Genomic DNA, 13,356 nt, shown 5'->3' on the forward strand with positions numbered 1-13,356 from the left:
TGAAGAAGTAAACCAAATATAGTTTGTGCAGTCTGTGTAAAGGACCGATATCTTGTGACAGAATTAAAACAGAGGGAGAATAGGAGTGGTCAGTGGAAACCTTTAGACAGCTGTGTAGCAGACCCAAGATGGAATGATACGGGTTTGTACAGAAAAGCTACTATCACCTGAAAGACGATCACCGGCAAAAGAGACCTCTTTGAGGAAAAGAAAACTATTATTCTTTTGTTTGCTTAAACGGGGTTGTGCCTGTCAGATAAAGGTGTGCACAGATTCGATTTCTTGTTTCATACAGGAATTTTCTGTTCACAAGGTGGTTCTTGCATTGGTTTCTGGTTTACAATAGGAATTATTTCTTGAAACCTTTGAAGTAGCAGGAATCTTTTCAAGAGTGTAATCAAGAGGTTAAAAGCCTTCACAAAGGCAATTCCTATAAGATAGCAACTTCTTGTATTTATTATGTTTAACTATGCAGGTGGCATGTTTTCTGGAAGCTTCATTAACCCTTTGCTTTAAGTCAGTATAGATGTGAAAAACTGAAAACAGGTGACAGGACTCAAATCTCTGCCTTTTGTGGTTTTACTCAAGAAAGGCAGTCATGTAGAGGAGGGGCAAGGCATACTAACTACTTTGCTATCTTAACCAATATGAAGAGGATTATGTTAAAATCATTTTTATATAAGTATACGTAAGTAATTGTGTGTGTCTACGTGCACAATATGTGGGTATATATGCACACACAAATTTTCCATGTTCACTCGTAATGCAAATTCATCACAAATTTTTGCACAAAAAGGTATTTCTGGATGCTATGTTCTCATTATCTAGTTCCAGGCTCAAAAATTACGGTATAGGTGTCAATACTGATAGATGCATTAATTGATGTTAAATGGCCTGTGGCACACAGAACAAGAACTGTTGTATTACAGGAATGAGCAACAATTTCTTGCACTTTCTTGTCCAAGTTGTAATGTTGCTGGCATGTGAAATGGTGTGACAAGTTTGAGTGATAAATATTCATAAATTTCTTAAGGCTTAACCTACCTCTAGAATAGATCAGTCTTCTTCCGACAGCAGACGTTATTCAATAAATACTATAAAAGGAGAAACAGGCACAAAAAATTTAACCAAAAAACCCTAAGATTTGTGAATTTCATCTTCAACAGCAAAGATCTCTGACAAAACCTTTACACTGTTGCCTCAAAACAAACAAACAACAATATGTTTTTTCTGTCGCTGAAGCAAAACATAAGACTAAACAATACAAAAATCCTCTCCAATTTTATAAAAGACTTTGTAGTTCAGTAGTCAACAACAGTGACGTGCTACTTTTTGATTAATAAATGAGTTCAGCTACTCAAGTTTGGACAATGATTGCATAGGACTCCAGTTCCCTTTGTGGCAGGAGCATTTAAGGAAGTCACCAGAACATGTTGATTTTGAGATGTAGTTTTGATCTCTAAGTTCAGCAGAAGGATATCTTCAACTTATTATATGGGCTATAATTTTCCTCTGAAATCTAGTGTGAATGCAAATTATCTGGATTACTAGTCCTAACAATTCAAATGGCATTTATTTCTGTTAAGCCAAAAGAGGAAAATATGTTCGCAGGTACCATGATTGAAAGGGACGAACACACAGTCACTGATGTGTCACAACTTAGATCTTGGCAGCAGGGTTTGAAGTGTCACTTGAATGCTGTCTTCCCTGTTACTCACCTTGAGTAAATGTATTTCTTTAGAACCGACTACAAGCAGATGGTCTCTGGATTTTGTATTTCCCACAGCATCAATATCTCCATTCTGCTTTTAAATCAAGATGCCTTTTAGTGATTTTGAATATACCTGTATAGTCCAAAAATGTTTTACATATGTATATTGATTTGGTTTTCAAATATCATTATTAATTAACAGCTTGTATTCTGTCCAACTTTTTTCATTTAATGTATGCATTTGTTTAAATAGGTAGCTTTTTTTCTCTAGTGTAATTGTGTTGTCATTTCTAATTACATCTCTCATGTACCAGAATTGGCATATAATTTAAGTATTTTTGAACAAGAAGGGATTGGTAAAGCAGGCAATGAAGTATCGATAATTTTTTAAATTTTTTTCACTGAACATGTAAACACAAATTTTATATTACTAGCAACATATAAGCTGCAGATCTCCATTTGTAAATGTTGCTAAATAAAGGAGGAAAGCATAATTGGCACTGCTGACAAAAGCAAAGCTTTCGCTATTCTTTTATTGGGACTGTTGTAGTACAACCCTTTGCAGTGAATGCTACAGATGAAACTTCACTCCCTGTTTATTTTCTTGTTTAGACATCATTGTTAATGAGCAGCTTTTACTGCTGTATTGTCAGACACAGAAACAGTCGAAATCAAGTGCCCATGCCAAACCAGTCATGAAGGACATTTAAAAGCAAGCATTATTTACTGTATCGCCTGCTTTCATTCCTGTAAAATTCAAGAGGACTTTTACTTTAGCAGTAGAAAACAGGGCAGAATACAACATAGCCCATCTTCCAAAGCGCTGGAAACAGTTGATAGAGGGAAAAAATAAACCATCCTTTCTTCCTTGACAATGTGCAAAGTTGGAATTTAGTGAAGCAAATTAATTTGACTTTACAAGTAACAAGATAAGAAAATAGTATCAATGAAATTTGTTTTAAATTTCCTAACAGAATTTGTAAATCACTTAAATTTTATTTTTAAGATATTTCAGTATTTATGGAGCATCTGATGGTGACACAGAGTTTTACATAAAAGATTATCTAGAAATCATCTTGGATGTTCCTAATAATTGCCTGGCTGGAACAGGTCAGCAAATGGATTTTTCATCTTCTCCCTACTCCAAATATTTGACATTTCAAGAGAAGTTTCCATTCTTAATCTGAACAAAGAGTTGAAGACTTTGAGGGCACAGAGTTCTGAAATGCTTCCAGTTCAGGCTTGAAATTAAAAATCCTTTTTTTCGGAAACGTTAACTTTAAACAATTTTTTTCCATTTTGATGCTTGTGTTAATAATAATGATTTTTACTTAAATGAGGAAACAACTTCGATGAAATCACATTCTCCCAAGAGAACTGTTTTCATGGAAAGACAGGAGCTTTAGCTGTGTTTTTCCATGTCACACCCCATGATAATGAAGCCTACAGAAGGCATTATCTTTCTTAGGAAACATGGTACCTCAACAGGTAACCACAAACTCTCTAAGGAGGAATTTCCCACAGTTTAAATCAAGGTTGTGTGTACCCATGCAGGTGTGTGTACACATACGCAAAGATGTCTCAAAACTCGCCATTGCAGCCTCCTCATTTTATTGCACGTCTTAACCATCCGAGCTACTAGAGCCTTGGGGTGCACTAGATAACAGAAGAGTGACTGAAACGTGGAGCACGAGTACAATATCAGACCACCCCTCTCAGTCACAGACACTTTTCTAGCTTGATAAGCAGCTGGGAGGAAGATAGAGGTGCAAGGTTCCCTAAAATGCATGTGCTACTATTTCATTTGGGTGCAGTCCCTAACTCAACCAGCTGTAGGGCCAGTTGCTTTCAAAGTGGGGTGCAAATAGGCTGAACTAGATCAGCAATTCCAGGCCACTGGGTGATGTTTTCTTTCATCCAGTAGAAGCTACTAGGCATCTGACTCTTTTCTGTCTTCTGAGCAATCTCAAAAGAGGAGGGGTTTTTTTATCACATTCGTAAGGGACAGACAAATTTCTCAACCTCAGAACTGGTAGCCAAAAATCATCCTGCATGGCTGAAGCCCACCAGGGCATACAGCATATGTGGGAAGAAGACAAGAAGCCACTGTTGGAGTGGTTAGCAGTGTGGGGCCTCACACGAGATTTCCAAGGAGATCCTGGGCGCCATACAGCCACAGACTGTTGCTACAGCCAGCCTAGCAAAGCAAACAGTGCTTCAGAGTGCTCCCAGGCACTGGCCGTGACCGTCTGTCCTGCTGCACTGTTAACGGGGTCCTTGGCACACTTTTGACTTGTGCCAACTAAACATTTGCCTGAACTGTTCCCCGGGGCCATCTGGCAGTTCGCACGCCCCTGGGACCGTCCCCAGTAGGCACTCTGCATACAGCCACCTTGTTTGGGAGGCTAGGAGAGGTCACTAGCGTAGTGCGGGCCACTCCGAGCCGGTTGGCTGCAGGACCTGGGAGCGTTCCCAGTCACACCAAAAGTGCTGGTCTAGCCGTGGACTCCTGGTGTGAGTCTGCAGCCAGATTCCTAAGATAACGCAACAGATCTACTTCTTCCCACCTGTGGGGATTGAGGGTACCCAGTATCAGAGCCAATCTTTGTATGAAAAACAGCATTGCAACTGACTGTTTGCGCTTTATGCAATGGGTTAGCATCCTGGCCCACCATCTTGAATGCAGGTTTACCAAAACACCTGAGCAGCATGTTTGGCTATGAAGAGAAACACTAAGGATTGAAACTCCCAGAGCTGCAGAGACCTCCCCATGTAAAACTGAGCAGTGTGACAGAAACAAATGCTCCTAAACTCTGACTTGTGACTTTTCTTTTTTGGTCTTGCTGTTGCCACACAGGGTTCTCTGTATCAGTCCTGTAGAAGCCCATACAAGGGCAGAGCTGAAAGTGAGCTGTGGGAACTGCTGTGCTGGTGTGTTGTAATGAAGCTTTTACAATAGTCTTAGCATTTTCCCCTGTCGACTGAAGGGGATATCCTGCGTAAAGGGCCATGTTTAAAAAACATGGCTTACAATAGTGAGCTATATTTTCATTACATCCACTTTTCAGGAACAGTTTTGATGTCACTTGCCATTCCTTAAACGGGGCTTTAGCCCAACTCCTGTGAACAAACCCTTGAGAGGCTCCATGTCACCACACGCTAGCAAAGATGGTGGGGCTGCAGATGACCCCCTCCTGCCCGTTATACCCTCCCCAGTCAGGCCCTGTCCCCAACCTCTGTCTATCATTGCTCTCTACCTTGTGGAGAGGCTTGCCTGTGGCTCCCAGCAAACAGAGCCAGGTCAGGAGAGGAGCAAGGTGGTAGGAAAGGGAGGAGCACACCCCTTCTTTAATCTGCCATGTGCTTTCACTTATCTGCCTCCCCTGCCAGTTACATATAGCCCCTTTTCATTTGGTTTTACCTCTCCTATTTTAAACTTAAATGTCAGAAGAAATATTTTGTCCTTGACTTCTTTATCTGTCATTGTGGCTTTGCTCTTCTCCGGTCCCTTTGTTGTATTCAGGCCCTCATCCATCACAAGAAGAGGCACTCCATGTAATAGCTGTTTATTTCAGAGGAGAATAACCTGGGAGAAATCTCCTTCCTGATCCCATATCTAGCGTTTGATTTAACCCTGAATGAATGAGCAAGACACGCCAACAAGACATTAAGGAATTTCTTGATCACAAGGTACATCCAGGTTGTAGCTGGGCTTGCTCTTGAGAGAAGACTCAGAAAGAGGAAAAAAAAAAATATTCCCTTAGAAACCTACCAGTGGTGTAAAACTAAGTACCCAGTCATAACTGAATTGATAAAAAAATGCAAATCAAATAGTTTTCAAACATCTGCCTTCACTCGTTCCAGAGTACCAATAAATGAGTCCTGTTTACAATTCTATATGAATAATATCTTTTCATAATTTCTGCACATGGTTGTAGTATTCACAATATGTCACAGGAAACACCAGTGGGATACAGTCCACATAGTTCAAGCATTTACTTTGAAAGGTTTGGACATTTTAAGTGAGTTCATGGTGAATTTCATACTGGCTGCTTTATTTACATGCTGCCTATCAAAAGAGATCAAGGATTTCTGTTTCCCTAAATTGGCTCTCTCTGGAATATAATAGCAGCTTTCAAACTCACCACGTTATCTATGTATTTTCAGTTATAAATAGGGTCATGTTTGTGAGTTAATGGGTTTAGTTCTGGAAGTGCCAAAACTTTGATCAACACATGTAAAACAATTGGCTGAAAACAGCGATTTTGATCAATGCTTTATACATCAGTGTGCATTACCTACAGTGTGACAGGAAACATATCCACTGCTGAAACCTTTTAATATCTGCAAGAGCGAAAACGGTACTTGGAAATTTTAAAAAGATTAGATAACAAAAGAACACTTGAGGCAGTACTTCATATGAGCACTTGCAGGATACATAATCCAGTTATAGGACCTGCAACACAAATCATCGTAGCTTCTTGATTTCTTCCAAAGTTCATTTAAACAATAATCCGACTACCTAGAATCTCATTTATATTATAGCAGTCTTGTTTTTCTTTCTATGTTGTGTATTTTGTTTACATAGCCAGTTTATATTTGGAAACTTCAGCTATAAACAAAATCAGTTCCTTGATTTGCTACCGAATACTGGTAAGGTAAAAATCCTGGTCACACTGACAACAGCAGAAGTATTGCCATTTCAGCCACAGGGTCACATATCAGCAGCTGACTGTTGGCTTTGCCGTGCAGCCAGGCATCCTGTGAGTAACTCCTGTGGAGTCAATGGGGACATCAGTGCTGCACAGGCAAGCTTCGTATTGAACAAGATGTTAACTGTAATACGGTAACACATTTAGGTTGAATAAAGCCTCCATTCTTTAATCAGTGTAACTGTCAAACTAAGGCAACTGTAACTTCTTAGTTTACATACCAGCATCACCCAGGGAAGAAATTTACTTCTGACTGAACACAAAGAAACCTCATCTACTCATTCAAATTATACCTTATTTGAAAACACAGGCGTAGCATGGTTGTTGCCTGGGGAATGGGGGAGGTACAGCATGAGTATTTCTAAACATTTCCAGCCTCACCCGTTTGTTGACAGACCCTTCAGATATTTTGGAAGCTCTGTCTCTGCTGCGTGCCATGTCAGTTATTATATTGAAAATTTAATTGTACAAGGGCTTTGACGCTGAACTTCATAAATTTGTTCCAACTGACCTTGTCTCAGTTATTTGCCAGCCTGGCATGGAGCCTTAGCAGTCATTATTTGTTCTCATGCAGTAGGTAGGAGCAGCATGGAGCAGGAGATAGAGTGGACCCGACATTTTACGTGGTTGTACATGAAGAAGCAGCTTTAAATAAAGAGATTAGTATGCCTGCCACAAAGAGTATTGCATTTCTCTCAAACAAACCAAATTTAGGTTGTACAGAATTACTTCTTTGTACCCTGGGTGTGTCTGTCTGTTCTGTAATGTTTTCAAACATCTATTTAAATTTATTTCTGTTTCACCATTCACTTAATTGCTCCTCCGTACAGACATCTTCAAGAAAAGTTTTAAAGCATGGCTTTCATGTTCCAAACAAGGTACAAGTCACTACAACACATTAAAAGCAGAAAAAGTGTATCGGAGTACAGATCACCATCTGGATGTTTCATGAAGTTTCAGAAATCTGAAGCACAGTTTTAAATATTTCCCTGAAAGCATCACAATGGGAAAGCAAAACAGAGCAAAAGCAAAAGCCAATGAATATATGACATAATATTTCCAGCACCACATCTGCAAAAGGTTCAGTAGATTTAATCCTTATTTACACAAGTGTGAGAGCAAGATATCACCTGCAGACTCTGAAGAAGTGCGATGTGCGGTTGAGCTCCCTCTGTTGGCTCTGCAGCAACTGAAGTGTATTTAATAACTTCCTTTTCAAAATAAATACATCGCATTAGCAACACTGATCTCTATTTAAAAAACATTTTGCTCCACTACTAAAAAATGTGAACTTAAGCGTTCATTAGAATCATTGGAATAGACAACGTGTAAGAAAAGGTAAAACGGGAACAGAGACTCCGAAGTGAGTTTTATTTTTGGCTCTTAGAATAGGCACCTAGCATATGGAAACCCAAATGAGCTTGCAGCTCAGTGATTTATGGGTTCTGAAAGAGAATCTATGGCTGAGTTTCTTACACTTTTTGATTCCCTACTTTCAAATAATGGGGAAAGGAAACAAATTCATACCCGGTCTGTAGAGAGGCTCTGCTCAAAAATGATCAGTGTGTGCTCTCAGAGAGTCGATGACTCCAAAGGAGAGCTGCCTGCGGAGAGCCAGCTGACAAGGAGACTTGTAAGCACAATGTGCGTTCTCAGGGATGAGGTTGTAAACAAGGTGGAAATGTAGAGTCTCTGGGAAATGAAAAATGGATGTGGCAACCCATGTCCATCCTTTGGGGTTGTGTTCTTGGTGATAACTTCTGATACCCATTGTGTAAGTCCACTGTTCTTTTCTCAGAGTCAATTTTCTCTATTTCTTTTTCTCCTAGACGTCTGGATGCCAACCACATCAACTATGTGCCCCCCAACTGCTTCAATGGCTTGGTCTCCCTTAGACACCTGTGGCTAGATGATAATTCTTTGACAGAAATTCCTGTCCAAGCTTTTAGAAGTTTGCCAGCACTTCAGGCAATGACATTGGCACTGAATAAAATTCATTACATACCAGACTATGCTTTTGGAAACCTCTCTAGTTTGGTAGTTCTGTAAGTTTTATTGATTGATTTTTAGCCACAATCTCTGCTTCTTTGCAGGACTTTGACCATTTTGTGATAAATTACTTGAAGATGCAACGTTTAATTTAGACGTTGCCTGAGACAACCTTTAATAATTAAATATTCCGCTAGTCTCTCCACAGTTGGCAAATGATAGGTAAAGAGGTGTATAAATGGGTTAATTAAATGTCTGTTTTGTCTTACATTCTTAGTATTAAATTGATATCTTGGGGCTATAAATCTGCAGTTTCCCTTCTACATTTGCACTAGGCTTAGTGATATTCCTTTACCAAGAGTTCAATTCCATTTCTTGCAAGAAATGTTCTTTTTGAAAAATAAATTTTCTGGATTGTATATGTGCTACAAAACAAAATTTTAAAAAATTCTCTTGGATAAACTAATTTTTTACATCTTCCTACAGTTGAACTAACATTTGCTAAATCACTTGTTCTGATCTAGCTTAAAAGTTTCCATCTCCAGTAAAGAACTATGTAAGGGAATTTAAAAAATCACCCTATCTGGTCAGCAAAGCAAACAGGAAGAGATGAATTGTGTGCCCTCTAAGACTCTAAGGCAGTGTGTACTGAAAGAGGGAAGATTAGAAAAAGGAAATGAACTGAAAGCTTTCTGGGTGACTTGGAAGGAATGCCGTCCAGTAGAAAAAGTATGCATTTCCCTTCATAGAAAGTATATGTAGTTTTGTATTTTGTTAATTTTGCATACCAGTTCAACTAAATGAAACATGCGTAGCTCACACCAAAATCTGGAAGGAGTACTATGAAGCACGGTTTCAGCTTTTTATCTTCTGGGCATGTACCAAGTGGAAAAAACGCTACACTGGCTGGAGAAATTGAGGAGGAGAACTGAGGTGGAGAAGTTATTTCAGGATACTTTGGAAAATGTTAGCATAATTAAAGAGAGAATAATTTATTCAAGCTTTACAAGCTGTCTGAAACCATAGTTTGTAGGACACTTAGCATATTTTAGCATATTCTAGCCCTGGTGTAAGCATTGAACCTGGCACATGCCACGCTTCTCTATTGACAGGTATATTCACCATCTCTGCCTAGCGCTTAATATATTCATATAAGCATATAGGGCACCAAAAATGGAGGGTAACGGCTGCCTTGTGCCACAAAATCTTTGCCTTCTGTTTACATTAAGTATCAGTCCCACTCAAGTTAAAGAGTGGATGGACTTGTCATTTGACTAAGCTTCTAGACTTACCTCAGTAATGCTAAGGACAGAAGACTGTCTTGAACGTCATTCTCTAGATCCCTACCAGAAATACGGTGATAAGAGGACAGTTAAAAAATGCAGGAGAAAATTATTTCTTTTCATGCCCTGATTGCTTCTGCTCAGTTAGGTTCCTTATTTTAGATCTGCCTTCCTCATTTCTAATCTTCTGGGCTTCATATCAATTAACAATTGAATCATTCCTTGTGATCTGCAACATCTGATATTTTTGGCTTATCAAAATCTTTGTGTGTGGTTCTGCTTTCTTTTGTTTGCTACTCTGTTCAGTCTGGCAAATTTTCAACTCAGTGCAAAAATGCATGGTCAGTTGGAGCAGGTGTGAAGCTCTATCATTAAAGATCAAACATAATTGGAATTTGGAGATGCACTCTTCGTGCTAGCTAAAGCATTAAAGGTCAGTGTAGTCATTAAAAAAAAAGTTGATTAGGTTTCTTCCTAGGAGAGGAAAAACCTACAGAACATTTGCATTTTGCTATCAGAACCCCTGCCTTTTATGGACAGGTAGACTCAGTTTCTGTAGGTTCTGCAGAACATTCAGAGAGCTTCTGACCTTTAACATTATTTTCAGAGCAGAATGAAGCATTGAAGGGGAAGTGCCTGGCAGCCCCTCATTCACAGCCCTTCTTTTCTTTTAAAGTGCTACTCCCATAGTTTCCCTCCACTATAAGGGTAGAGTGTCAAGAATAAAACAAAAGGAAAAATCTGGGAAAAAGGCATCCTTTTTAAAAAACAACCTGAAGTGGCTCCAAGCTGTATCTACTCACATTAATGAGCTTCACACCGACTGGGTTTTTTCCATGTCGGTCTAAAAGACTTAGAAATAGCCCTTTGTGCGGGGATTAAAATATATAGCAAAATTAGTTTCGATTGCTAAACATTTGAGAAATTAGTTGTTGATTTTTATGGTTTCAAAGGAGCGCAAGTTACAGCACTTTTAAGACTGGTTAGTTTACTCATCTCAGTGAAGCTATGACTTCTTTGTCCTATGGCTTTGTGTCGTCTTTCATTCTGCAAGCCTAACTCCCTTTCCTGTCTGCTGTATTATCCATCTCCTCACCTGCTCCTGTTCTGTGCCATACCCTCTAACACCCTCTGAATATGCATCTTCCAAATATACACCTCACACCCCACACACAATTTTTAAGGCAACCTGTTAATTAACCACCACTGAGAATATATATACAATTTCCCAGTATGCGATACACAACCCCCAACCTGGAACTCCAGGATATACCCTTTGTAGACAATCTAGGTGGTTTTAAAACAAATCTCTTCTATGAAACCAAATGGAAGCCTGCATGGGTGGGGAAATACCAGGGAAAAAGGGAGGAGGGCGGTGGAGGTGCCTCCTATACATGCTCTTGCAAAAGCATGACTTGCATATAATCAGTGCATGCCTGAAAATAAGTTTCTTTTGATTTAACCATCAAAATGTTTTGCTTAAGTCCACTGTGTGCAGTGTGCTTTCCTGACTGTGTGCTTAATGTTCCCCTGCAGACATCTCCATAACAATAGAATCTACTCCCTGGGAAAGAAATGCTTTGATGGGCTCCACAGCCTAGAGACTTTGTGAGTTGACCTCTTATTTGTTTCCTTTTTTTTTCAGTGTTTTCATTAATATTCTGAAAGAATAAAAATAGCCTAAAAGCCAAATGTGTTTTTTGGCTTGCCTAATCGCTACAGGATCTAAGTGATGGTTTACAATGTCACTGTGTAGCAAATCCTATTTTTGACTATAAAATTAGTCTGCCTTTTTAATAAGCATTGTCAATTGATAAATTGTTTGAAGGACAGTTGAAAACTGTACTGAGCATTGAAAAAGAAGAAGCTATTCATGAACAGTTATGTTTGACTAGTTTAGTACTATTTATTTGTCTTGTTTAATCAATAAAGCTAATAGCTAGATTGGGAAATTATCATAATGAAAAGCTTTAACATTAAGAAACTGTCTCGCCGTAAAGGAGGGTTATAAAATTAGATGGTTGTATTTTTTTTATCCCTGGAAAAAGCGAAAGTGCCAGATAGCCAAATTATACATGTGTTTTACAAGGGGGGAAGAGGAATATTTCAGTTGTATCCAAGTTTTTGTCTTTCAAGAGCTCTGATAAAGAATGGCACTGGTAAAGATTGAAATTTCCTCAGGTTTTCACCGTAGTTCTGTTCAGACCAATTCAAAATTTCTGGAGTTTCCTAACAAAAAATAATTCTACAGAAGAACGCCGAACAGGAACGCAGTGGTGATAGTTAGCGCAAAGTATTTTACTATACAGTTAGTTGAATAAAGATGTTGTCTGCTAGAGTAGACCACAGACCCCAAAAATGCTACAAGGACAGTAAAACCTTGCATATCCTTCCCCCTGGCACCTGCCACAGTCAGCTGCATCATTTTCAGAGATTTTAGATATGTCACCCAACCAGGACAGAGGCTAAAAGGCCTGTTAGGAGGAACAAATAGACAAAGTTTCAAACATGAGTAATGCTAGTCTACAGTTGACTATTTGCTTTCTCATCCACAGAACTATGTACTGCCCACTTTCATGTTTCATTAAGATCAGAAAGCAAGCAGTTTTGGGCCTTTTTTTTTTTTTTTATCCCTAGTTTTGATTACATTGATCCCTTGGCACTGAATTGCAATTTTACAATTTTGACTTTCAGCCGGCTGCGAGTTGAGAGGAAGTCCCTTAGTGTAGCACCGGAAAGGGGGACGGGAAAGGGAGAAGGAAAATGTAATCGTTTGTTTTGTTTTTTTAAGTGAGATTCACATGGCACTTGGTCAAAAATGGGGAAAAACAGAACAATGGAATAAGTAATTGCAAACCCAGTCCCAGCCACCTGGCATGAGAGAGATGGAAACACAGAGGACAGTCAGGAACCTGGGAATAAGTGTAGGTGCAGCCACTTCACTGCAACAGGATAATGTAGCACTTGCCTCAAGCACAGTAATTGCATGCTGTATAGACTGGTTTCCAGATAGTCTCAAGATAATCTAAAGAGATCTCGGTGTAAATGATGGACGCCAGCTTTAAGATCATTTGTTTGCATCGACGCATAGGTTTGGAAGTCACATATCACTAGAGGGCAAAACCAAACCGTACGTGCCTGTAATCTCTTTTTGTCAATAAGCAGGAGAGAGAGATTTACAAGCAGGAAGGAAAGCCTTGTTGAGTTCAGACAGCAGTTTCCTGCCTGCATTACTTCAGCCTGATACTATTTCAATTTCAATCTATTGTAAACTGTGATTTGTGTTTTGCCTGTTCAAAAAGGGTTTTGCTCAAGTTTTTTAGACTATATTCTTCACAAAGCAGTGCCAGAGAGCATCACACTAAAGTGGCGTATCTCAATGTTAGTTTCAGGTGTCTCCTGAATGCTAAAGGATGCACATGTCATGCTGAGGGCAGAAGTAGGCTTATAGTCCATTCAGCCTACCAGAATAAAGTCTAATTACTGCTGCAGAGTGAGCAGTTCTTAAAGCAGCGGTCACTACCCTAGCCAAACTATCGTTTTTACAATTTGTATGGTTAGAAACATTCTCTGTATGAATATTGACAAATCTTAAAATTAACAATACAGTTAATGGTAACGTTGAATTTACTGTATGTTTTCTCACTTGTTTTAGCCAAGC

At 39.1% G+C, this 13,356-nt stretch overlaps 1 protein-coding gene across 4 annotated transcripts in view; it reads left to right on the plus strand.

Moving 5' to 3' along the window:
• The window catches only part of LGR5 (leucine rich repeat containing G protein-coupled receptor 5), a 100,130-nt gene that overhangs the window by 61,607 nt on the left and 25,167 nt on the right, over positions 1 to 13,356 (plus strand). For 3 of the 4 annotated variants that reach the window (XM_087766644.1, XM_087766640.1, XM_087766642.1), the window contains exons 5-6: positions 8,253 to 8,468; positions 11,232 to 11,303. In XM_087766644.1, coding sequence (XP_087622770.1) covers positions 8,253 to 8,468; positions 11,232 to 11,303 — 288 coding nt within the window. The remainder of the gene's footprint in view (positions 1 to 8,252; positions 8,469 to 11,231; positions 11,304 to 13,356) is intronic. The other variant, XM_087766643.1, reaches the window with a different exon arrangement.

The sequence above is a fragment of the Nipponia nippon genome, unplaced genomic scaffold, assembly GCF_047370975.1.
Source record: "Nipponia nippon isolate SJK-2023a ecotype South Korea unplaced genomic scaffold, ASM4737097v1 scaffold_3, whole genome shotgun sequence".
Classification (NCBI taxonomy): Eukaryota; Metazoa; Chordata; class Aves; order Pelecaniformes; family Threskiornithidae; genus Nipponia; species Nipponia nippon.